This window comes from Lepus europaeus, chromosome 10 (assembly GCF_033115175.1).
Source record: "Lepus europaeus isolate LE1 chromosome 10, mLepTim1.pri, whole genome shotgun sequence".
Taxonomy (NCBI): domain Eukaryota; kingdom Metazoa; phylum Chordata; class Mammalia; order Lagomorpha; family Leporidae; genus Lepus; species Lepus europaeus.
The window spans coordinates 64,736,231-64,761,942 of NC_084836.1; the positions used below are offsets into that span (position 1 = coordinate 64,736,231).

The 25,712-nt window shown below is 54.5% G+C and overlaps 1 protein-coding gene across 1 annotated transcript; it reads right to left on the minus strand.

Moving 5' to 3' along the window:
• Positions 1 to 740: 740 nt before the first annotated feature.
• On the minus strand, positions 741 to 25,028 carry ERBB3 (erb-b2 receptor tyrosine kinase 3). The gene is made up of 28 exons (XM_062203485.1): positions 24,853 to 25,028; positions 21,527 to 21,678; positions 20,173 to 20,359; positions 19,489 to 19,614; positions 18,851 to 18,916; positions 18,601 to 18,719; positions 18,354 to 18,495; positions 17,528 to 17,641; positions 17,326 to 17,446; positions 11,580 to 11,653; positions 11,343 to 11,433; positions 10,907 to 11,112; positions 10,625 to 10,757; positions 10,330 to 10,420; positions 9,958 to 10,112; positions 8,827 to 8,880; positions 8,353 to 8,488; positions 7,678 to 7,797; positions 7,473 to 7,571; positions 7,118 to 7,303; positions 6,791 to 6,946; positions 6,483 to 6,558; positions 5,864 to 6,010; positions 4,652 to 4,749; positions 4,379 to 4,567; positions 4,175 to 4,246; positions 3,380 to 3,680; positions 741 to 3,230 (listed from the first exon to the last, which is right to left on the minus strand). Exons 1-28 carry the CDS (start codon positions 24,932 to 24,934, stop codon positions 2,704 to 2,706), a joined length of 4,020 nt encoding a protein of 1,339 aa, XP_062059469.1. The 5' UTR covers positions 24,935 to 25,028; the 3' UTR covers positions 741 to 2,703.
• Positions 25,029 to 25,712: the final 684 nt, after the last annotated feature.

The following is a 25,712-nucleotide window of genomic DNA, read 5'->3' on the forward strand; positions in this document are numbered from 1 at the left end:
GCCGTTGGCGAGCTGGAGGGGAAGCGTGGTCTCTCCGGGAAAAAGTCCGTCCACCAGGAGTGCTGAGCCCGAGCTCGTAATAGAGAAGGGGGGCGGGCTGAGGGGTTAGGGGCGGGGCTTCGAAGGGGAAAAGGGTTCGGCGGCGGTGGGGCGGCGTGGAGCAGGGTGGAGCCGAAGTCGGTGTGCCGTGTGTGCACCTAGGGCGGGGGTGCTGGGTACGCCGGCTGGGATCCCTGGGTCGGCTGGCGGGACCGGCCCGGCCGGTCCAATCGGCTCCCAGTGCTGAGGGAACTGGAAGGAGCAGAGCGGACGTGGAAGACCGAGGAAGCGTGTTGGGAACTGGGTCTAACTAGGCAGCGGGGGATCATCCACTCACGCCCTCCCGACCTAGAGGCACTGTTCTTCCATCCGTGGGCTTGAATAGGGCACCCACCTAAGGAAGTGCTCGCAGAGAGTTGGTGGCTCTCTTAAGAGAATGAGTTTTGAAGCAATTTAAAGCTTTCAATTTTCGCATCCATAGGGCATTTTCTAACTTCTCCAAGCATTTGTGGGATTTTTTTAAAATCCTACTTGTCCTGTAATTTCTAGTACGACCCCTGAATGAAAAGGACTCTGCCCTATGCCTGGAGAAAGCTGGATGGGACGAACAGGGCTGTCGGGAGACAGAAAGGTGGCTGTCCACTGTTGGACGCAGAGAGGTGGCCTCTTAATCAGTTTCCTTCATTCGACAAACAGAAAGCTGAAAAAAACTTTGGCATTTTTATTCAGACATGTATAAAAACAACAAAACACTTCAATGATATAACAGACATTTGCCCCAGTTCCCCTCCCAAGGCGATAGAGGTCTAAAGCGGGGTCCTGTCTCTCCCACCTGGAAGCATCTCACCACTGGAGAACAGCTCCTACAGGTGGGCCTGGGGACCTTTGTGAGTCTGCCCTTAGGAGTGATCACGAGAGTTATGGTTTATGCAAAAACATCCAGTTATTTTTCCTTCCTACTCCCTCACCCCCACCACTTCCTGAGATGAGAAGTCTGGGTGTAGAGGAGGGTTAAACTTGATTCAGTGCAAAAAAAAAAAAAAAAAAAAAAAAAAACCCACAAGTAAAATGCCCCTTACAAGGGCTCTCTGACTTATCTCAGTTTTCCATGACAGGTTGCAGTAAGAACACGTGCTTTCTGTTGGGAAGATTGGAAGATTTTGAAACCTGGACCTGTTGCTTAATTTACCCAATCTTTAAGGCTCAGTCCCCCTGATCTGCTGTCTTTCCACAGCTTGTTACCTGTGGTTAACTGTAGTCCGAAACAATTACATGGAAAATCAACAATTGATAAATCTGAGTAGCGTGATGAAATCTTAGCACCATCCTGCTCTTCCTCTGTCCAGTGTAGTCGTCCTTACTGCCCTTAGTCCCTCGGTAGCTCTCTTGGTTATCAGATCTCCTGTCATGGTATCAAAGCGGCTGTGTTCTAGGAACCCTTACTCATTTAATGGTGATGCAGGCAGTTCACATAGGCCAAAGAGAAGTGCTTCCGTTAAGTGAAAAGGTGAACGTCTTCAGTAGGTAAAGAAGCCAAAAGTGTATGCTGAAGTTGCCGGATCTCCAGTGCAAACGGTTCCTTTATCCATGGAATTCTGTGCTACTTTTTTTTTTTTTTTTTTTTTTTTACAGAGTGGATAGTGAGAGAGAGACCGAGAGAAAGGTCTTCCTTTTTGCCGTTGGTTCACCCTCCAATGGCCACAGCGGCCGGCGCATCTCGCTGATCTGAAGCCAGGTGCTTCTCCTGGTCTCCCATGGGGTGCAGGGCCCAAGCACTTGGGCCATCCTCCACTGCCTTCCCGGGCCATAGCAGAGAGCTAGCCTGGAAGAGGGGCAACTGGGATAGAATCCAGCGCCCCAACCAGGACTAGAACCCGGTGTGCCGGCGCCACAAGGCGGAGGATTAGCCCGTTAAGCCACGGCGCCGGCCTCTGTGCTACTTTTCTTGTTGCACCACGGAATGCACAAGTTATGGCCGCAGTGCATGGAGTTCAGGAGGAAGGGCATTAAGTTACAGCATTTGGTACTATCTGTGGTTTCACTGGGTGTCTTGGAACATTATCCCCTGAGGATGGGGGGGACTACTTAGGTGTAAAACGGGGTCATCTCTCTGTCACACAATTGTAAGGAGTATAAAGGATTAAGGGAAATAATGTAGGTAAAGTTTCGCCTGATGCCTGGCCCGCAGTGAATAGTCAAGAGTAAGTATCTGTTCCTAACCGTTCTTTACAAAACTTTAAGCTTTGCAACCTTTGCAGGGGATTGAAAATACCCAATTTTTCCTTTCTTCTGCCAGATCTGCCCCCTGTGTTCTTTAGGACACTCTAAAACAGGCACACAGCCGGGTCTCATACTAACAGGTGGGGCCTGAGCTAAAGGGATGTGGGGAGTAATCCTTCATGTCTCCAGGGAGTCCTGGGAAAGCACACAAAGTAGGAAAACCTTCTCCTTCCTGGGGTTGGGAAGGAGAACAAAGTGCACAGTTGGCTACAAACCACAAGAAGTTTGTGTCAAAGGGTTTCAAAGCCTCCAAAGGTTGAATGGAATTGTCTAGGACTAAAGAAATGGGGCTGACACCTGTGAGGGGGGGTAGGGAGACGAGGGGTACCCTCTAGAGGCGCTAGCTGCCATCAAACGCTCCCTGAGTGTCTCAGGGAGTCGAGGCTATGTTCTCTGGGCGTTAGCCTTCGGGAAAAGCCTGCTATGCCAGTAATCAGGGTTGTCAAAGGCGGAGTCGGTGGCTTCTAAACTGCGGAGGGTTTTGAGGCGGGCGTAGCGGACACTGGGGGCGTGTGGAGCAGGCCCCTGGAAAGCTCGCATCTCTTCATACCCTTGCTCAGCTGCTGGGCAGGCCCCCATGGCTGCGTAATCCCCTCCTGGGCCACCTGCACCACGTCGCCGATTCATATACTCATAGTCCTCATCTGGTGTCGTGCCAGCAGTGGACACGACGGGCACAGGGTTGAGAGGACAACTCTGCGTGCTGCCCAGGGAGGCACTGAGGTCTGACCCCACGTCCATGTACTCATAGCCCAGCTCCTCAAGGGAGCCGGGCCGAGGGGGACGAGATGGGCTGGGCCTTCTCCGACGGTTCATGTATTCGTACTCCTCATCTTCATCTTCCTCTTCAGTACCCAGGACAGAGCTGAGACCCACTGAGGAAAGAGTGCCTTCTCGGGAAGGAGGAGTACCTAGGAGAAGAGAAGAGAGGATAAGTGGGTGGAGAACTTCATGGTAACGGGCAGTAGGTAGGGGAAGGGGAAGTTAGAAAAAATTAATAGGAAGGGATAGGATCAGAGAAGACGAGAGTTCAGAGAAAGCTGCAGGAGGAGTCAGGCACCTTTGAGGTGTGTATCCGGCATGACATAACCGTTGACATCCTCTTCCTCCAATCCTGGCGGGGCAAGAGGGGTGACGGGCGTGAGCAGGCTATGGCGCTGGGAATGGTAGGCACTATCTCCCCGTGGCCGCGGGCTGCGGCTGCGGCTGCGGCTCCTGCACACCGACACCTTCTCCGGAAGCTCAGCCTCAGAGCCTGTCACGTGACCTTCTGACGATTCAGAGGTCAGGCGGTCCCGTGGCACTGGGTGCAGAGAGACTGGACGAGGGCATCGTTCACTGCCCCCACAAACTGCAGACTCCTACAGAGGAAGGTAAAGACAGGATAACAGATTTAGAGACAAGAAAGGCTTTATTTAGAAGACTGGGTTGGGGGCCGGTGCTGTGGTGCAGTGGGTTAAAGCCCTGCCCTGCAGTGCCAGCATCCCTTATGGGTGCCAGTTCAAGTCCTGGCTGCTCCACTTCCAATTCAGCTCCCTACTGATGAACCTGGGAAAGCAGTGCAAGATGGCCCAAATGCTTGGGCCCTGCACCCACATGGGAGACCCGGAGGAAGCTCCTGGCTTCAGATTGGCCCGGCTCTGGCCATCACAGCCATTTGGGGAGTGAACCAGTCAATGTATGGAAGACCCCTCTCTCTCTCTCTCTCTGTCTCTACCTTTCTCTGTAATTGTCTTTCAAATAAAAATAAGGCTTAAAAAAAAGAAGAAGATTGGGTTGTTTGTTGCCTACCTTTTCAGTTTCTCATGCTTCCTGCACTACCCCTCAGTCACCTCGTGTCAGCAGCAGAGCTCACCTGGCAGGCCTCTCCAAGAACACTCTGGTTCATGGGCATGTATCCAGATGATGGACTTAACAGGCTCTGGCTCTGGGAGGAAAAAAGTAAGAAAAAGGTTCAGATGAAGGGAGAAATACTACTCCTACCATGGGGGCCATGAGTAGTTGGTCTTGGAGTTTGTGAGGGCCTAGTGTGGAGTCTTGGGTAGTTACAATGTCTTACCCCCCGTGGTCTAGTAAGAGTTCCAACTGGTAGGCTGAGAGCAGAGCCCAGTGTGGTTGCCAGGGTGTCCTCTTCTGCCTCCAAGTCTAGGTCTAGGTCAAGTTCTGGCTCCAGCTCTACTTCCTCTAGTTCTTTGTTTGTCAGAGCAGAGGGCTCTGCCCCAGGAGGTACTCCAGGCCCACTCTCCCTCTGTAGGAGCAGGTAATTGTTAAGGTGTATCTGGGTTCCAGCCAATTCTTTTCTCCACATCCTTGCCATCTAGTCTCTACTCACCTTTATGACTAGATACCGTGGTGGATCTCGGGCCATCCTGGTGAACTCATTGGCTAGTTCTTTAAAGGTTGGGCGAATGTTCTCATCAATCATCCAACCTAGAATAAGACACAGGAGGTTAAAAAACCGTTAAGAGAAAACGGAGCCATAAGAGGAGATGGAAGGGAGGACAGCTAACAAATAGCTGGGATTGCTTCTCAGCCTTTTGGCTAAGATCAACTGTAAAAAATGGCTGGGGGGCGGGCAGTGCTGTGGCATAGTGGGTAAAGCTGCCTCCTGCAATTCTGGCATCCCATATGAGCACCAGTTCCTATTCAGCTCTTGGCTATGGCCTGGGAAAGCAGTAGAAGATGTCCCAAGTCCTTGGGCCCTTGCACCCGTGTGGGAGACCCGGAAGAAATTCCTGGCTCCAGGCTTCAGATCAACACAGCTCCGGCCTTTGGGGCCAATTGGGGACTGAACCAGCAGATGGAAGACCTCTCTCTCTCTCTCTTTCTCTGTAACTCTGCCTTTCAAAAAAAATCAATCTTAAAAAAAAAAAAAAAATGGCTGGGGGAAGGGGACATCGGGCCAGCTGGTTTAGCCTCTTCCTTGGGTCATCCACATCCTACATCTGAGTGCTGGTTTAAGTCCCAACTACTAGGCTTCCTATCCAGCTCCCTGCTAAAGCACCAGGAAGCAGTGGATGAAGGCTCAAGTACTTGAGTCCCTGCCACCCATGTGGGAGACCTGGATAGAGTTCCTGGATGCTGTGACAGCCTGGCGCAGCCCTGGCTGTTGCAGTCATTTGAGGAGTAAGCCAACAGATAGATCTGTCACTCTACCTTTCAAGAAAATAAATAGGGGCCGGCGCTGTGGCGCAGCAGGTTAACACCCTGGCCTGAAGCGCCGGCATCCCATATGGGTGCCGGTTCTAGTCCCGGCTGCTCCACTTCCAATCCAGCTCTCTGCTATGGCCTGGGAAAGCAGTAGAAGATGGACCAAGTCCTTGGGCCCCTGCACCCACTTGGGAGACTCAGAAGAAGCTCCTGGCTCCTGGCTTCAGATCGGCATAGCTCCGGCCGTTGCAGCCATTTGGGGAGTGAACCAGCAGATGGAAGACCTCTCTGTCTCTACCTCTCTCTGTAACTCTGTCTTTCAAATAAATAAATCTTAAAAAAAAAAATAGATAAGTATTTGAAAAAAATTGGCTGGAGCCAGCAGGCAACTCACACTTGACCATGACCATGTAGACATCAATGGTGCAGATCTGGGGCTGTGCCAACCGTTCCCCCTTCTCCAACAGGTCTGGTACTTCTGCTAATCGCAGCCCTGCATAGGGCTCTGCACCGAAGGTCATCAGCTCCCAAACTGTCACACCTGGTAAGAAAACAGTCCCCGTAGGCAGTGAAGTCAAAGGGGAGGCAGAAGTTGATCAGACACAAGATGTGAAGGGCTTAGAGAGTCTAAGAGAGGGTATCTCCAAAAGCATTTGTAGGGGCTGGCACTGTGGTGTAGCAGGCATCCCAAATGGGCAGCGGTTCGAGTCCCAGCTGTTCCACTTCCGATCCAGCTCTGTTATGGCCTGGGAAAGCAGAAGATGGCCCAAGTCCTTGGGCCCCTGCCACCCACATGGGAGACCCAGAAGAAGCTCCTGGCTCCTGGCTTTGAATTGGCACAGCTCTGGCCATTATGGCCAGCTGGGGAGTGAACCAGAGGATGGAAAGGCCTTTCTCTGCCTCTCTACAACTCTGCTTTTCAAATAAATAAATAAATCTTTAACTAAAATAAAAACAATGGCAGTGGTGGAATTTGGGACAGTGATGGCATGAAGGCACCCAGATGCACTGACCGTAGCTCCAGACGTCACTTTGGTGTGTGTATTTCCCAAAGTGGATACTCTCAAGAGCCATCCACTTAATTGGAGTCTGGGGAGTAAAGACAAAGGTGTCACCAGTCCATTTCCACAAATTTTCTCAGCATTTCCAAACCCCAAGCATGCTATCATTTTTCCTTCTTGCCATCTGCACTTAAATTCCGGCCAACCCCAGCTTGCCCTCCTTGAATTTAACCGTGAAGCATCTGCTTGCTCTGAGAGACTTCCCCCGTGCTTTGTTTATACCACCTCACCTCCTCACGAGGCCCTCTGTGTCCCCTCACCTTGGCTTCACTGTGTAGGAGCTGCTTATCATCTGGGGGCAGCAGGTCAGCCACACCAAAATCTGCCACCTGAACCTGACTGGCTGACTTCAGCAGCACGTTGCGGGCAGCCAGGTTCCTGTGCACCATACCATGCTCCTCAAGATAGTACATGCCCTGTAGGGGAAGGAAGTAGCCCCAGGCTTGGAGGAAATCCGCTGCGGACCTCCTGAATGCCCCTAGACCCTTGAGGGTCCTCTGAGCATTGCAAAGCTGCCATCTCCTCACCCCTGCCCTGCCTGCTGCGGCCAGGTGGCTCCCGCAGGACTCCCGCCAGGCTCCTCTCACCTTAGCGATTTGTACTCCCCAGTTGAGCAGCAGCTGTGGCCCCAGTGACTCCCGCTGCTGCCTCACATGATCCAGCAGGGAACCCAGAGGCAGGTATTGAGTGACAAGCTGCAGCGATGACCCTGGGCATAGTCCCAGCAGCCGTACGATGTGGGCGTGGTCCAGGCTGCCGATGGCCAGCATGTGCTAAGAGACACAAGAGATGTTATCCAGGAATCATGGGCACACCCCAACCAGGGCGTCCCCGGACATTCAGGTGCATCAACATGTCTAACACAGTATCTGCTAACACAGGCTGTGATTGTGTCTGATCCTGTCCCCTCACTGGCACACAGCATCCCTCTCCTTCACTTACATCCGTCACGGCCTGAAAACTTTGCCGTCCACTCTTGTCCTCGATGACTTTAATGCACACTGGAATCTTGATGGATTCACCCTCGGGGATCCACACACCCTGGGAAGTTTGGGGCAGGAGTCAGCCTAGGGTCATTCTCCCCAGGGTCAGCCCTTTGCCCCCAGATCCATTCCCTTCCTCCCCAGACTTCCTGGGGGTCACTCACTTTGTGCACAGTTCCAAAGACGCCGGAACCAAGCACTTTAAGTTTCCTCAGCTCTGTCTCTTTGAAGATTCTGGCCAAGACTTTGTTAGCCTTCTCGCTGGGATCCAGAGGCTCTATGCTCTGAGGAGCAGATGGGAAAGAGGAACTCAGGAAAGCCCACCCGCATGTCCCACACCAACCTGCTCCCCGCAATAGCCGCCAGGAGCAGCAGAGCCCAGGGTGCGGGGGCAGGAATGGGAATTACGTTTAGCCCTGGAAAGCACTATGGGCGTATCAAGGAATAACAGATCCCAAGGACTGAAGAAGCTGTGCTTGCGAGCTCAGGAGTCAAGAGGGATGGGTTTTCCCTTTGGTGGGGGGCTGGGAAGTCGGTACCTTGAGTACCTTTTATCCAGTGCCCTGTGCTTTTCTCCCTAACAGTCTCCCTGGAGGGGTGAGTGCTGTTTGCGCTGTACAGATGCGCAAACTTAAGCGCAGAGAAGGAACATCTTCAAAGTCGCACCGCAAATTGGCGGGGACGTCAGGACTAGAATGCATGCCCCCATTTCTCAGGCTGGCATTTTTTTTTAGTGGACCCCACAATCTCCTTGTAGGAAGAGATCACATCTCTGGGGAAAGAGGAGAACTGGCTACAGATGGTCTAAGGTGCCTCTCAAAATTAAGCTAGGTACTCACCTCACCACGTTCCAGGTAGCGCCTCATAGCCCTTTTATTCTGAATCCGGCGCCCACGCCAGTAGAGAAACGTGCCCCCCAGAATCAGGAAGATCACTGCCAATCCTACTGTCACAGCCATTGCCAGATGGGTTTTGCTGTGGGATACAGAGAAGCCCAGCATTACCCCTCCCTTACCAATGTCCCTTGCACCTGTCCTGAAGGTGTGGTGCAGATGTGGACCCAGAGGTTAACATTCACGTACACATGCATCCTAGAGCTCTGAAGGGGTTAACCTAAATCTGACGTCTCCCCACTGCAGAGGAATGTTAGGGGTAAGGCCAGGAGCCCAGATTCTAAGGGGCTGAGTCTGGTGACAGTGGACTGTGTATATAAAGGCCAGAGTGAATAACTCTATTCTCCCGCCAGTGACCGCCCTCTCCTGACTTTCTCTCCCACATATCTCCGGTTTTCAGACTGGCCAAGCCCACCGTACCTGATCAGCACCAGTGTTTGGCCTAAACAGTCTTGTAGTTCTGGTCCCTTACACCTAGACAGAGAAAGAAAGTCAGACCTTTAAATGGGAGCTTGGACAAGGTTCAAGTGCAACAGCCTCACCTATTTCTGAACTCAATGTGGCATTCCATCCTGAGGCTCAAAACCTATCCCAACACATGGGCTCCGTCTCTAGTTCACCAGCCCTTTGGGTCCCTTTAAGTGTAACTTCTCTGAGCTGAGTTTCCTCCAGTTCTTCAAACTATGGTATCCCTAAAATGCCAGCATTGTGGCAGTGCAGGGGGCGTTAAGCCACTGCTGGCATTCCAATATTGGAGCACTGGTTCCAGACCCAGCTGCTCCACTTCTGATCCAGCTCCCTCCTAACATGCCTGGGAGAGCAGCAGAAGATGGCCCAAGTACTTGGACCCCTGACACCCATGTGGGAGACCCGGACGGAATCCCTGCCTTTGGCCTGGCTCAGTCCCAACTGTCCTGGCCATTTGGGGAGTGAACCAGTGAATGATGGAAGACCCCTCTCCCTTTCTCTCTCGCTCTCTGCCTTCCAAATAAATAAATTTTTACTAAAAAACCCTGTGGATGGCTGGTGCCACGGTTCAATAGGCTAATCCTCCGCCTGCGGCGCCAGCACACCAACCGGGTTCTAGTCCCGGTCAAGGTGCCGGATTCTGTCCCGGTTGCCCCTCTTCCAGGCCAGCTCTCTGCTGTGGCCAGGGAGTGCAGAGGAGGATGGCCCAAGTGCTTGGGCCCTGCACCCCATGGGAGACCAGGAGAAGCCCTGGCTCCTGCCTTCAGATCAGCGCGGTGCGCAGGCCACAGCGCACAGGCCGCGGCGGCCATTGGAGGGTGAACCAACGGCAAAAGGAAGACTTTTCTCTCTGTCTCTCTCACTGTCCACTCTGCCTGTCAACAAAACAAAACAAAACAAAACAAAAAACCCTGTGGCTTCATTCTTTATCTTCACTGTTAATGAGTTTCCTTGCCTCACATTCTTCACCACAGAGCTGGGAGTGATTGCCAAATCGTAGGCTCTTTCTCTCTCTGCTCCCCTCATGCTGGTTCTATGCTCCTGCCTCCCCCAACCCCCTCATCTCATCGTCCCACCACTGACCCCTGGGTGCAGTTCTCGTGGCACGGCCGACATTCATTGTGAACATCTGGGTACTTGTAGATCGGGCCCTTGGCACCTAAAACGCCATTGGGGCAGCTGCTCACACAGTGGGGCCCATCTCGAAAATGGGCACACTGGGCACAAGCATCAGAGCCCTGGGTGGAAAGAGAAGGTCAAGGACACTGGGAACCCGAGGTTAATTCCCTACCTCCCTGTAAGGACCAACCAAGTTTTCAGGATCTTCTAACCCCAAACCCCAGCAGTATCTGGCTCCCCTGTGCTGGCCTCAAGATCTGGTCATACCATTCCTTAGACACTCCGAGCACTATCCCATCCCCCTCTCCCTTGGCCATCACACCGCTGCTACTGTACCGAGCCATTGCACGTGGCAGTGCCCTCCATGGGCTGGCATTCTGGGTGGCAGGAGAAACATTCGTCCTCATGAGCAAACTCTCGAGGCTCCCTGTAATTGGGGGGAAAGGGAGGCGCATCACTGCCAAGTCCTGGCCTTGGTGCCCTGATCCCGGCCCAAAGACCTGAGGATCTGCGATCTCATTCCCACCAAGGCACACGCAGACAGCTGTCCAACAGCTTTGGGGTGCCACCTGAGCTGCTCCACGCCAGGGCCCTTTCCCCACCCTGTCTCGGCCGTCTCCCCTCACCGTACCCGTTCAGAAAGTTGCAGTGGGTCACACAGACACCTCCACGGCTGTAGTTCCTACAAGACAGGCACTGACCCGGGCCTGGGCCCCAGCATCCCCCGGGGGAGCACAGCGGGTCACACACTTTGCCCTCCGCCACTGCAGAAGAAGGGCTGGATTAGGAGAGGGGTCTGAGGACTCCCCACAGGTCATCCCGTACCTGCCTGCATTCCTGCTTCCAGCCTCATCTCCTGGTTCCCGCCCCCACGCCCAGGGCAGAGCAGTGCTTCTGGCCCGCCCTCCCTCACCACACTCCCTGCGCGGCCGATTATGCTTGATGTCCAGTCTCTCTTCCGCAGGCCCCCGGAGCAGCCGGGTCCAGTTCAGAGAATGGTGGTAGCACAGCTGCCGGTTGGCACTTATATAGATACGCCCAGCACTAATCTCTTTCAGGGATCGGAGGCCCAGAGACGTCACGTTCAAGTTCTTCATGATCAACAAAGAGAAGCCCCGGCTGAGAAAGAGGAGATAGGATGAGGGTGCGGTGGGTTCATGTTCACTCAGCAGCGTGCTCTGGGCCGGTCAGACCCACTGCAAGGCCACCTGCCTCCTTCTGCCTCTCCCCCATCAAACTCCCAGGCTGTCTGGACCCGCTGTGTGAGCGCGTGAGCTGGATTTCATTCAAGGGTGCCCACGAAGGAGTGCATCCCCGGAGATGCTACCGCCCCCACATCCCTTACTTACTTGTAGAGGCTTCTGCCCCCGATGGTCGTGAGGTTGGAAAAAACGCTGAAGTTGTGCATGTGGGGAGGCCAGGATTGTATGTTCAGGTAGCCTGAGGGGTTGGAGAGAGGAGTGTGGGCGGGGAGCCCTCACGGCCCTCTCCCAGGGCCTCTGGCCCTACCCTGTTGCTTGAGACCCGACTTTCTGGCCTGTGGGTCAACTGCTCCTCTCAGAAAGGGCGGTGCCCCTCCCACTCACCTGTGATCTCCCGGACTGTGCGGAAGACGTTGAGCTTCTCAGGGTCCAGGGCAGGGATCTTGTGCCAGGGGTCTCTGGGGAGAACAGGGGAGAATCAATCAACCAGGCAGAGACATAGCCCCGCAGCAAGGGGCACACCTGGTCTCAGAAATTGGTCTCGAAATCCGTTCTCCACGAAGAGGGAAGCGGGTCCTGGGAGAAATGGCTGGAACCAGGAAATAACTGGAGCCTAGAGTATCTGATGCCCCAAGAAGGAGGGGTGCAGGCCCACAGAGCACAGAAGGAAAGCTTGAAGGGGCTCCCAGAGCCAAACCAGAGACAAATGGACAGCAGAAAAAGTAACAACTGTTGGGGCCGGTGCTGTGGCGCAGGGGGTTAACACCCTGTCCTGAAGCACTGGCATCCCATATGGGCACCGGTTCAAGTCCCGGCTGATCCACTGCCAATCCAGCTCTCTGCTTTGGCAGCTTTGGCCTGGGAAAGTAGTAGAAGATGGCCCAAGTTCTTGGGCCCCTGCATTCATGTGGGAGACCTGGAGGAGGCTCCTGGCTCCTGGCTCCTGGTTTCAGATTGGTGCAGCTCTGGCCATTGCTGCCAACTGGGGAGTGAACCAGCAGATGGAAGACCTCTCTCTGCCTCTCCTTTTTTCTCTGTGTAACTCTGACTTTCAAATAAATAAATAAATCTTAAAAAAAAAGGGGGGGAGGGGCTGATGCCATGGTGCACTAGGTTAATCCACCTGCGGCGCTGGCATCCCATATGGGTGCCAGGTTCTAGTCCCGGTTGCTCCTCTTCCAGTCCAACTCCTGCTGTGGCCCGGGAAGGCAGTGGAGGATGGCAGTGGAGTGGGCACTTGGGCCCCTGCACCCGCATGGGAGACTAGGAAGAGGCACCTGGCACCTGGCTCCAGATCAGCACAGTGCCGGCCATGGCGGCCATTTGGTGGCTGAACCAATGGAGGGAAGACCTTTCTCTCTGTGTCTCTCTCACTGTCTAACTCTATCTGCCAAATAAAAAAAACCCAAAACTCACTGAACAGGGGCTGGTGTGGTGCAGCGGGTTAAGCTGCTGCCTGTGATGCTGGCATTCTAAATCAGTTCGTGCCCCTGCTGCTCTGCTTCTGATACAGCTCCCTGCTAATGCACCTGAAAAAACAGAAGATGGCTCAAATACTTGGGCCCCTGTACCTACATGGGAGACATGTATGAAGCTCCTGGCTCCTGGCTATGGCCTGGCTTAGCCCCAGCCATTACAACCATTTGGGGAGTGAACCAGCAGATGAAGATATTCTTTTTTTTTTTTTTTTTTTTTTTTTTTTGACAGGCAGAGTGGACAGCAAGAGAGAGACAGAGAAAGGTCTTCCTTGTGCCATTGGTTCACCCTCCAATGGCCGCTGTGGCCGGCACGCTGCGCTGATCCGAAGGCAGGAGCCAGGTGCTTCTCCTGGTCTCCCATGGGGTGCAGGGCCCAAGCACTTGGGCGATCCTCCACTGCACTCCTGGGCCACAGCAGAGAGCTGGCATGGAAGAGGGGCAACCGGGACAGGATCGGTTCCCCGACCGGCACTAGAACCTGGTGTGCCGGCGCCACAAGGTGGAGGACTAGCCTATTGAGCTGCGGCGCCAGCCAGATGAAGATATTTCTCTCTGTCTCTCCCTCTCTCTATAATGCTGCCTTTTAAATACATAAATAACCCCTAATTAGATTAATTAGATAGATAAATGTAGAAATGGAATGTGATCTCTTGGCAACTATCATAATAACTGATTTAGGCAAATATCTTCCAAGATTACTTGCAAAGGGCAAAACAGTAACTTTTTGGTAGAAAAACCCGGGAAATATCACCTTGACCAAGCTGCCAGAGAAATCATCAACATGACGGGACAAATCAGTATCATGTGCATCCTTGACATGATGCACGGGGCATACAAAATCTGTGATATCCCACTCACAAACACAGAACTTGGGTCCAGTGGTGAGGATGCACCAGAACAACCCAAAGGGAACAACACCGTACCAGTTACTCAACCTGTGCCCCTCAGGAATGTCAATGTCGAGGTCATGAAAACTGAAGAACTGCTATAATTAAAGGAGACAGAAGAGACGAGAGCTAACCGAACGTCACGATCCATGGCAGTAGGCCGGTGAGTGAAATCTGAATGAGACCTGTAGATTAGCTAATCTTTTGGTCAGTGTAGATTTTCTGATTCAGATTAGTGAACTGTGGTAATGTAAGAAAATGTTTTTAAAGATTTAGTTATTTTCATTTGCTTGAATACTGAGTAACAGAGAGAGAAAGAGAGAAAGGTCTTGTACCCGCTGGTTCACTCCCCAAATACCCACCACAGCTGGGGCTGGGGCTGGGGCTGGGCCAGGCTGAACCAGGAGCCGAGAACTCCAGCTGGGTCTCCTGCATGAGGGGCAGGGACCCAGCTATGTGGGCCATCATTTGCTGCCTTCCAGGATGCATTCGCAGGAAGCTGTAGCTCAAGCAGAGGAGCTGGGACTCCAGCCAGTACTCTGATACAGGATGCAGCCATCCCAAGCAGCAGCTTGACCCACTGCACCACAATGCCTGCCCCATTCTTGTTTTACACACTGAAATACAAAAGTGGTAAGGGAGAGCCGGTGCTGGAGCATCCCATATGGGTGCTGGTTTGAGTTCCCACTTCTCCCCTTCAGATCCAGCTCCCCACCAATGCACCTGCAAGAGCAGCAGAAGACGGCCAAAGTACTTGGGCCCCTGCACCTGTATGGGACACCCGGATGAAACTCCTGGCTCCTGACTTCGACCTGACCCAGTCCTGGCCATTGTGGCCATCTGGAGAGTGAATCAGCAGATGGAAGACCTCTCTCTCCCTGTAATTCTGACTTTCAAATAAAATAAATCTTTAAAAAAAAAAAAAAAAGTGGTGATGGAGTACCACATCCGGAAATATGCCCTCAAGTGGTTCAGAAAAATAACAGTGTGAAGAGTGTGTGTGTGGAGAGACAGAAATGATAGAGCATATGTAAAATGCTAACCTTTGGGGGATCTGAGCAAAGATAGTAGGGAAAAATCTTCATACCATTTTATTTATTTGAAAGAGCTACAAAGACAGAAGGAGAGACACACAGAGAGATATCTTCCATCCACTGTTTCACTCCCCCAATGGCCACAGTGGGCAGGGCTGGGCCAAGCCAAAGCCAGGAGCTTCATCTGGGTCTCCCACATGGATGGCAGGGCCCAACTACTTGGGCCTTGTACCACTGTTTCCAGGCAATATTAGCAAGGAGTTGGATCGGAAGTGGGCAGATGGGAGCTCAACTGATGTTCATATGAAATGCTGGTGTCACAGACAGCAGCTTCACCTGCTACTCCACAATTCCAGCTCCTTTCTACCACTGTTGGAACTCCAATGTAGATATAAAATTATGCCAGGGGCACAGCGCGTGAAGCCACCACCTGAGTTGCAAGCATTCCATATTGGAGCGCCGATTTGAGTCCCTGTTGCGCTGTTTCCAATTCAGCTTCCTGCTAATGTGCCCGGGGAAGGCGCTGGAAGGTGGCCCAAGTGCCTGGGCTCCTGTCACCCATATTAAAGACCTGGATGGAATTCCTGGCTCCTGGCTTCAGCTTGGCTCAGCCCCAGGTGTTATGGTGAACTGGCAGATGGAAGATCTCTCTCTCCCTCTCTCTCTGAAACTGCCTTTCAAATAAATAAATAAATCTTTTAAAAAATTAAATTATCAGGGGCTGGCACTGTTGTGTAGTGCATAAAGCTGATGCCTGCAATGCTGATATCCTATATGGGTGCCGGTTCGAGTCCTGGCTGCTCTACTTCTGATCCAGCTCTCTGCTATGGCCTGGGAGAGCAGTGGAGGATGGCACAAGTGCTTGGGTCCCTGCACCTGTGTGGGAGACCTAGAGGAAGCTCCTGGCTCCTGGCTTTGGATCAGCCCAGATGAGGACATTTGGGGAGTGAATCAGCAGATGGAAGACTTTTCTCTCTCTCTCTCTGCCTCTATGTAACTCTGCCTTTCAAATAAATAAATAAATTTTTATAAAATAACTGTCAAAATTAAATTTAAAAAATACCAGGTAGTCATACTGTTTTTTTTTTTTCCTCTCTCTACCTCTCCCTCTCATACACACAAACATTCACAAATTTTGAGTGTTGTCCTGTGGATCAGAAAGTCCCTTTGCTCTTTGCTACTCTAAGGAGCAGAACTAGTAGAAACAGCTGGAGATCAAAGGGAAACAGATTTTTTAAAATCTAAGAAAGATGGGCAGGCATTTGGTGCAGTGGTTGGGAAGCCCACATCCTAGAGAGGAGCCTCTGGGGTCAAGGCCTGGCTCTGCTTGCAGTCCAGCTTCCTGCTAATACACGCCCTCGGGTTCCTGCCCTCCACATGGGAGACCTGGGTTGAGTGCCAAGCTCCTGGCTTTGGCCTTGCCCAACCCCAGCTGTTGTGGGCATCTGGGGAGGGAACAAGTGGATGGAGGATTTTCAAGTCTCTATGTCTCTCTCCCTTTCAAGTATAAATAAATTCATACATTTTTTAAGTTAATTTAAGAAAGAACTTTTAGGGGTCAGCACTGTGACACAGCGGGTTAAAGCCCTGGTCTGCGGTGCCGGCATCCCATATGGGTGCCGGTTCTAGTCCTGGCTGCTCCTCTTCCAATCCAGCTCTCTGCTCTGGCTTGGGAGAGCAACAGAAGAAGGCCCAAGTCCTTGGGCCCCTGCACCCACATGGGAGACCTGGAAGAAGCTCCTGGCTCCTGGCTTTGGATCAGTGCAGCTCTGGCCGTTGCAGCCATCTAGGGAGTGAACCAGCGGATGGAAGGCCTCTCTCTGTCTCTACCTCTCTCTGTAACTTTGTCTTTCAAACAAATAAATAAATAAAAAAGAACCACAGCCGGTGCTGCGCCGATCTGAAGCCAGGAGCCAGGCACTTCTTCCTGGTCTCCCATGCAGGTGCAGGGGCCCAAGCTCCTGGGCCATTCTCCACTGCCTTCCCAGGCCACAGCAGAGAACTGGACTGGAAGAGGAGCAACTGGGACCAGAACCCAGTGCCCATATGGGATGCCGGCGCTGCAGGTGGAAGATTAACCAAGTGAGCCACGGCGCCGGCCCCAATAAAAAAGAAGTTTTAGAAAATGTTAAGGGGCTGGCACTATGGCGCAGTGGGTTAACGCCCTGGCCTGAAGTGCTGGCATCCCATATGGGCACCGGTTCAAGTCCTGGCTGCTCCACTTCCGATCCAGCTCTCTGCTATGGCCTGGGAAAGCAGTAGAAGATGGCCCAGGTCCTTGGGCCCCTGCACCCACGTGGGAGACCCTGAAGAAGCTCCTGGCTCCTGGCTTTGGATTGGCGCAGTTCCGGCCATTGCGGCCAATTGGGGAGTGACCCATCGGATAGAAGACCTCTCTCTCTCTCTCTCTCTCTCTCTTCCTGTCCTCTCTCTGTGTAACTCACACTTTCAAATAAATAAATAAATCTTAAAAAGAAAAATGTTAAGAGGGCAAATACATGGTCCGTGTTCCTTGTCACTTGTCAGGTAATGCTGGATTTGGTAGTACGTCCTGAGGGAAGTCAGGTCCCGGGTGGAAGGATAAGTTAAGCATCCTCTCAGATGCTTTTTAACCCCTAACACTTTGACTTAGACTGCAAATTAGTTCTCCAAAGAAAGGTTTAGGCCAACAAAAAGATCTGTGAGAGATGGATGCAGTAGGTGATTGGAAAGGAAAGGCAAAATCTCTAACCCGTTGAGGCCGGTGATAAGAAAATCCAGGTTGCCCAGGATCTTGGTGCAGTTCACAAATCCATCGATGTTGCTCGAGTCCACAGTCTGGAAGCGACTCCCAGAGCCCGTCCCCTCGCAGGCTGCAAACACAAATGAGGCTCAGCCTGGGGTAGGGGTTGGGGGAAGATGGCATGGACCATCTCTTCCCATCTGCTACTCACCTTTGGGGCACAGCCCCCCACATGGCTCGCATATCTTCAGCCCATTTTTGTCCACTTCCATCTTGTCAGGAGGACAGGCCCTGACACAGGAAGTTTGATCCACCACAAAGTTATCTAGGAAAGAGAAGGGCACCATTAGAGCTGCAGGGGCACCCTGTCAACTTCCAGCCGAGTCCCTGCCCTGGGCCCTCGCTCCCACCTGCTCTGCACTGGACGTGCCCCCATTGGTCCCCTTAGGTTCTCTAAGCACCGTCCCACAGATTACAAAGTCCCATTGCAGGGCCACCATTGTGTCGTAGCCGGTTAAGCTGCTGCCTGGGACATCAGCAGCCCAAATGAAGCACAGGTTCAAGTCCTGGCTGCTCCACTTCCAATCTTGCTCCCTGCAAATGTAGTCTGGAAAAGCGAAAGAACATGGCCCAAGTACTTGGCCCCTGGCACCCACACAGACCCGGAAAGAGTTCCTGGCTACTGGCTTTGGCCTGGCCCAGCCCTAAGCCATTGCAGTCACTTGGGAAGTGAACCAGCAGGTGGAGGATCTCTCTCTCTCTCTGTCCCTCTTCCCCTCCCTCTCTCTCTTCCTCTCTGTAACTCTGACTTTCAAATAAGTAAATCTTTAAAAAAGGGGAAGTCCTTTGCATTTCTTACTACCTAGCTGGCAGCCACAGGGGACAGGACATAGGGGTCACTCACTGGGGATGGTCAGATGACCACAGCCCTTTGCCTTCTGGCTTCCCTATTAATCACCCAACTTCACCTGTCTGCCTCCCCAAATCTTGTCTAGAACCCTGGACCCGCTATTAACTCCTTCCCCTCAGGCACTTACGAGGACAGCTGACCACACAAACCCCTCCGTACTGGTACTTGGTATGGGGGTTGGGTTCTAGCTGGAAAGTCAGCTTGTTGTAGACAAGAGGCTGTGGACACCGGGGTACGCAGGCTCCGCTGTCATTGAAGTGTCGGCAGGCCTGGGAACAGGGGAGACTCATAAAACCCCAGTTATCCAGGCACCCCGACCCCTCACACACCCCCACCCCCACTGCAGAACCCAGGGAAGCAGGAAGTGTACGTACGAAGCAGTCGGTGTCCTGAGGGCCTGAGCAGCCTCCGGCGCACTCATCATGGCAGCACTGGTTGGGGTCGGGCCCAAAGCAGTGGCCGTTACACTGAGGGGCACAGATGGTCTTGGTCACTGTGGAAGGAGAGAAAGCACTGAATTCTACGACGTTGCCTGTCTCCAGCCTCGGGGTTGACATGAGCTTGGTTAGGCAGGGGTACGAAAGCCTGTGGGTTTGAGGGTTTTCGAGGGAAGTTCAAACCCACGTGTCTGGCAGTCTTCCGGTCCAGGACCCCAGCATCTCCCCTTGCAGACCTCGTGACACGGGGGACCTGATTGGGAAAGAAGGCGACAGAAGAGGCCATCAGGGCTCAGAAATGCTTGCTTGAATCAACAGCCTATGATGTCAGCACACAGGCACCTCAGCCAGGGAAACAAAGAGGCAGGGCAGTGTCCCCTCCCTGCCCTTGGAGAGCGGGGCTGGGCTCCAGTGAACCTGTCAACAAGGGGTGGAGCCACGCCTCCACACCACCCACTGGGCAGCTGAAGGGGAGGGGCTGGGGCCAATGCCAACCTCAGCCCCAGTCCCAACCCAGGAACCTGGTTCCTTCTTGGCAAACTGACTTCACGCATGTGAATGGACAGGGAGCAGCAGATCGTGGTCAGGGGAGGTAGGGCGTATGGGAAAGGAGTCCAGAAACTCGGCCCCTCTGATTTGTACACGGAGCGCTCTGGGCCCCTTTTCCTGAGCTGCTTAGGTTGGATTCCAGGGACCGGACCCAGTCCCTCCTGTGTGGCCCTTGGTTCTGGAGCCCCCGGGTTTACGCAGCAGGGAGGCCAGGATGCCGGGAAAGGAGTCTCTCTGGTTTGTCTGGGGGTGGGGGGCTCAACCCCGGCCACTCACAGCTCCGGCCATTGTCCTTCACCACTATCTCGGCCCCTGGGTCCCTCACGATGTCCCTCCAGTCGATCGTGTCCATGTGACAGAGCTTGTCATTCTTCTCGATATAAACGCCCCCGGAAAGGATCTCTGAGGGAGGGAAGAGAAGCGACAGGGTTAGGGGCTACAGCATCCTCTCCTCTCCACCCCCCCCCCCAGCTCCCATCCAAAAGGTCATTCCAGAGCGGGCGGGGGTGGGGGGCACCGGGCAGACAGATATGTCCAGAGAAATCTCAGCCACGGAAGCGGCTCGCCTCACAAGAGGAGGAGTCAGGCGGAAAAGCAACTCCTGCCTCCTCAGACACCTGTCCAGATCCGGTTTAGCCAGTGGGGGAAGGGAAAGGAAAGGAGGCGAGAGAACATCTCTGACTCAACACCCCCTCTCCCGAGGCCTACGTGTGTGTGTTTTCCAACTGACTGGGGCTAGGTGATATTTAACCCTATAGACGTGAGAGGAAGCAAAGATTCCTGGGGAAGGAGGGACGTCCAGCTGCATCTCCAGCCCACCATGCTGTGAGGCCCTCCCCCAGGGTCTCAGACCACAGAGGCCAAGGTTCCCTAGAGTGGGAAGGCGGGGGTCCTCCTCCAGGAGGTCCTTGTCAGCGGGCTGGCTACGGGGCAAGGCCAGAGGACTCCTCAAGAACTGACCGGTGAGCTGAGTGAAGCGGAGCTGGCGCAGCGCATGGCTGGAGTTGGTGTTGTAGTTCAACATGACAAAGATGGCGAACTTCCCGTCGTACACCTGGGTCCCGCGCACCACTCGGAGGTTGGGCAAGGGTAGTGTCGAGAACTCATTCATGGCCACGAGGACATAACCCGTCACTTCTCGGATCCACTGTGATGGAGAGCGCGTCAATGAGAGGGATGGCAGAACCAAAAAATCCCAATCCCAGGGCCGGTCCTGGGGCGCAGCAGGTTAAGTGGCTGCCTCTGATGCCGGCATTCCGTATAGGAATGTGGTTCTAATCCCAGCTTCTCTGCTAAGGCACCTAGGAAGACAGCGGAGGATGACCCAAGCACTTAGACCCCTGCTACTCATGTAGGAGACTGGATGGAGTTCCGGGCACCTGACTTCAGCCTGCTCCAGACCCGACTCTAGTGGCCATTTGGGGAGACAACCAATGGATGGCAGGTATTTCTCTTTCTGTTTCTCCCCTCTACCCATCACTGTCTTCCATTTTTTTTTAAAAAATGTATTTATTCATTTGAACATCAGAGTTACAGAGAGTGAGGAGAGAGATTGTACATCCTCTGGTTCATTCCCCAAATGGCTGCAATGGCCAGGGTTGGGCTAGGTCAAAGCCAGGAGCCAAAAGCTTCTCCCAAGTCTCCCACATGGGTGCAGGGGCTCAAGCACTTGGGCCATCCTCCACTGCTTTTCACAGATGCATTAGCAGGGGGCTAGATTGGAAGTGGAGCAGCTGGGATTTGAACCGGCACCCATATGGGATGCCAGCTCTGCAGAAGTTGGCTTAATCTGCTAAGCCACAGCGCCAGCCCCAATTGTCTTTCAAATAAATAAATCTTTACAAAAAAAAAATAATAATCTTTACCTCTTCTCCCATCTAAAGACATTGAGGAATCGTTAACTCTTATTTTTTTCTAAGAACTGTGTCACACGACTGTGTCACTGCTGTGCGTGAAGACAGCAGAAGTGACCGAGGAACTCTACATCTTACCCTTTTCTTCTCAGAGCCCCTCATGCCAAGAGCGTCCTGGCCGAGTCTCTTCCCCATCTCCCCGGGGGACCTCTCGGTCCTCCTTACCTTGCACCCCAGGTGCCCACCACCTGCCCTGCCCTCTTCTCATGGGTGGCCCCTGTGATGTCCCTGGCAACAACACCCAGGCCCTAGGTCCCAGGTTCCAGTCACTGTCCACATAAACGCACAGGTTTTAAATCTTCAGACCTACTGTGTCTGGGGCATACTGAACTCCAGCAGGGGGTGGTCCTGCGGAAGCAAAGGAGGCTTCTGGGGGGGGGGGGGCAGAAGAGGGCACTCACCTGCAGGAAGGAGAGATCAGCATTGTGTCCGGTGAGCACGATCTCCAGGTTCCCCATCACCACCTCACACTTCTCATAGAGCTTGTGCAGCGTCTGGTATTGGTTCTCGGCATCGCCAGTCACACTCAGCCCGTTCAGGGTCCCAGGACACACTGTCAGCAGTGGAGGTGGGAGTGGCGCCAGGCTGGATCCAAGTTCAGCCCGGAGGCTGCCCCCTGGGGTGTCCTGCTCTTCCCCCCAACTTTCAACAGCAGTGGAGGGCAGCTGACTTCTACCCTCCCAGCTGGGGGTAGTCAGGGAGGCCTGGGGGTGCCCCAGATGCCCCTGCCACCCTGAAGGGGAATGTGGGAAGATCTCTTTTGCGGCCAGGCACCTCTCAGGTATGACTTAGGGTACTAAGGGGTTAACAGAGTGGGAAGACACAGGGGATTTTTTTTTTCCCTTCTCAGAAAGGAGAAGTTAGGAAAGGACCACAACTTTGATTATCCTCTCCCCCCTCGCCCCCAACTAGGGCCCCCACTCCTCTACCCCCATCCTGCCTCTGGAATAAATATCTCTTTGGGGTGAGCACACAGCCCCTATTGTGTCTGCAGAGGGTGGGATGGGGGCAGAGGGTGGGGGCAGCGCCCAGGGCCACAGTCCAGCCCACAATGAGGCGATTCTCTACAGGAGGAGGGGGCTGCCCCACCCTGTCCCCAGACACCCTGTCCTCGGCAGACAAGTGACCTCACTAGAGTGGGGAGCGCTGGTGGTGGCAGTGGGGGTCAATGGGAGCTTTGTCTTTAAGGCTGGAAGATAAGGAGTTGGTGGCCTGCCTTCCTCCTCTCCCTGAACCCTGGCTTCTCTTCCCAGTCCTAACACACTCCAGCTCCCTCAGCATCCCTTGCCAGCCCAAGAGTATTTTCAACAATACAGAGAAGCCTGGAGGGAAACAGTAATATGGAGGACAATGGCTGTGAAAACCTTGGGCCCTGAAGCCCTACCAGTCTCTCCTCTGGCTCAGTGTGTGTGTGTGGGGGGGGGGCTGGGGAGTAGGGGGTACCTGCCACCTGTTCCACCCACCCTTCCCTGAGGCAGTGGCAGCTCAGTAGGAGGCAGGAGCGGCCACAAGGCTAGTGTACTGGGGAGGGCCCAACCCCTGCTGAGTCCACCCTGGTCTGGTCTCTCAGAGGGCTCCGCTTCTCCCAGCATTCCCCAGCAAGGGAAGGGGTGGGCTAGTCCCAGGAAACAGGGAGGCAAACAGCTCCCAAAAAAGCTTGGAAACTTCAGGGTCCATAGGCTGAAATGGAAGAACCTAGGAAGCTTCGGGATTTCTGGAACAGCCCTACGCCAACCCCCTTTCTGGCAAGATACACCCCTCTTCCAAGTAAAGGCGCCAATTCTTCTCCCCAGATAAGGGAGGAGCCAAGATTTCTGCACAGGGAAGTGGTGTGTGTGTACATACACGTACACGTGCCACACGCACGCACGCACACACACACACACACAGCTCCCTCCTCGCCCAGAAATCTATCCTTGAACTCCTTTATCAGGAAGCATTTCGGTGGCCGTATCTATCCCACCTGCCCCTGAGTGCTTGCGTGGACTTTCTGTCTGCTTGGAAGCCTGCGGGAGAAGTCCCAGTCCCCTGCCACCCTGAGGGTAAAGTCCGCTTTATACAAATAGGGGGCAAAGGGCTTAGGCAGGAAAGGAGCATAAACATCACCTCTGGGAGTAACCAGGCCACTGGGGGAGCAGGGCAGGGGGAAGGGAATTATAAAAATCTCTGCTGTTCTCAGAGGCCAGTGGCCTAGGGAGCGGCGGTGTGACAAGCCTTCCTTTGGTAGTGAGCATGGGAGGGGGGGACAGAGCAAGAATCTCCGGCCCCTTCTCAACCAGAGGCCTCCCCTCCAACATCCCCCACCCCCATCAGAGCCTGGACAAAGGGGCTATAGAAGGCCTGAGACAGGGCCGGATGCCCAGAGGCTGCAGGATCCAGATAAAGGGTAAAGAGACCCAGCCATGCCTGCCTTCAGCCTCTTCCAGGAGGGGCCATCAGAATCTGAGGCTCTTGGGTTCCTGGGGTCTGGATGGGACCCGGGCACAGTCACTCCACTGGTCCCTCCCACTCCACTCCCAGACCACCCCCTCCACCAGCTGGGAGTGTTCACATCTCAAGATCTCAGGATCTAAATTTAGGCCCAGCAACTGTGGGGGAAGCACAGGTGGTTTCTCCCACTCCCACCCTGGGGAAGGGGCCCTGGCCCTGCCAAATCCCAAGCTGGGATCTAGGGGGAGAGGGGGGAAGGGAGGTCAACAGAACTCCAATCCCAGCAAGGCCAGCACCCCTCAGGTGCCCAGGGTCCCAGAGGGACCCCAAGGAGGATGGGCTCAGATGTCAGGGGAGTGGGTGCAAGAGGCAGGGAAGGATGACGACCAACTCTGTCCAGAGCCCCAGGGCCAGGGCTGGACAATAACAGAACCGGCGAATGGACAGAAGTTGGGACTAGGAAAGGCTGCACAGGTGTAGAGAGCCATCCTCTTGGTCCTCGGGTTGAAGAGAGAAAAGACAGACAAAAAGGCTGACCCTGCTTGTCCCTGCAGCTCCTGGCCCAGGGCTCTGTGTATACTAGATGCTCAATAAATTAGAGTTGCATTGACCTGGCTCTTGAGAAAGAGCAGCTGGCCAAGCTGGGGACCAACCAGCTTTGTTTTGAAGGCGGATGGGCGCCGGCCTTCGTGGAGCCTCTTGCCCTGAGGTCACCTGGACTTGGCCCTCTGGTTAATCTCAGTCGTCCCCAGGGCTGGCACACTCACGGAAGAGGACGTGCCTCTCCTGTTTTTCCAACACCAGAGAACAACAACCCCCTCCAACCCTTGCGTAGCTCCGCCCTGTCGGCAAAACAACGAAACTAGGGGTGGGGGTTGCTGAAACCCGGGGAGCGGTGGGGGCCAGGGGGCTGGGGAGCACCTGAGCCTCTCCTGCCGGGATCCCCACCTCCAGCCAAGTCCACACGCCTGCAGAGCGGAGGTCCCGGCCCCGCTCCCAGCAGCGCCCCTCAGAAGTGTGAACTACTGTTTGGGCATCAATCTTCTCCAGCAGAGATCAATTAGGGGGTCGCGACGCCCTGGGGTATGGGGCCAGGGCTCCAGGAATGCCGTTCCCGCCGGGATCACGCCGAGAACCCGAGCCCAGCGGGTCCTCTTTCTCCCGGGGATCGCAACAGATCCAGAGTCAGCACCCCGACCCCGCACCGCCGGAGACCCTGCCCGCGCCTCAGGGACCGCGCACTCCCTCGGTTGGGGTTCCCAGGACCCGAGCCGGCTGGCGCTGCGGGGCCGCTTACCTGCCTGCGAGTTGCCCACCTCGGAGCCCCGGGCCAGGCTGAGCAGGACGCCCAGCACCTGCAGAGCCCGGCTTCCCCGCATGACTCCAGCGGAGGGTGAAGGGAGCCCAGCCGAGTCCGGCCCGGCGGCCCCTGCACTAGGACATGGAAGCACCTGAGCCGCCGGCGAGCGGGCGGCGGCGGCGGAGGTTGCAGACTGAGGCGGGCGCCGGAGCCCGAGTCCTGGGCGGGATGGCAGGGGAGGGGAGCACGGGAGCCGGGTGAGTCACGGCCGCGCCCCCTCCCGCGCGGGGCTGCGGCCGGGGTTGCGGGAGGCTGGCGCCGCGCGCCCCACCGCCCCGAGGAGCAGGTCAAGGCTGGGGGTCCCGCCCGAACTTCTCCTCAGGAGCCGGGCTCAGTGGAGGCCAAGATTCCAAAGACCCTCGAATAAGGGGAAAGGTAATGAATGTGGGTGGGGAAACCGCTCCAAAGCCCAGCCCCCTGAAAGCTGGCCTCGCCCATTATCCAAATCACTCAACTCCCCTAGCCGGTTGGGTCACTTGCGGGATCCGGCTGTCTGAGTGTGACTATTTCTCCCTGTGTTTTTGAGTAGGAGGGTGCTTTTTTTTTCTTGTTTGTTTGTTTTGTGTTGGTCTCCTATTCAAGCCACCTCAGTTTCCCCGGGACTCAAAAACCCCGTGTAACTCATCCACTCTGCCCGGGAACCCGAGCCCCAGAGCCCGCGTGAAATCGCACTGTCTCCGGCCGCTTCCTCCTCCAGCCCCGGCGCCGGCCGGGCCTCTCCCGGGGATTTGGCTGGGGGGCGGGGGTGATATCCAGCCTGGGAACAGACCCCGGAGCCCGCCTCTCCACTGCTGCCC

Bases quoted from the DNA above. Each gene is read 5' to 3' on its own strand.
- ERBB3 (XM_062203485.1), bottom strand. From the start codon at position 24,934: ATGCGGGGAAGCCGGGCTCTGCAGGTGCTGGGCGTCCTGCTCAGCCTG. The intron at 10,758-10,906 runs GTGAGGGAGGGC...CTTCTTCTGCAG, and splicing joins TCGGCCGCGCAGGGAGTGTG to TGGCGGAGGGCAAAGTGTGT. The intron at 10,421-10,624 runs GTACGGTGAGGG...CCCCAATTACAG, and splicing joins CACTGCAACTTTCTGAACGG to GGAGCCTCGAGAGTTTGCTC.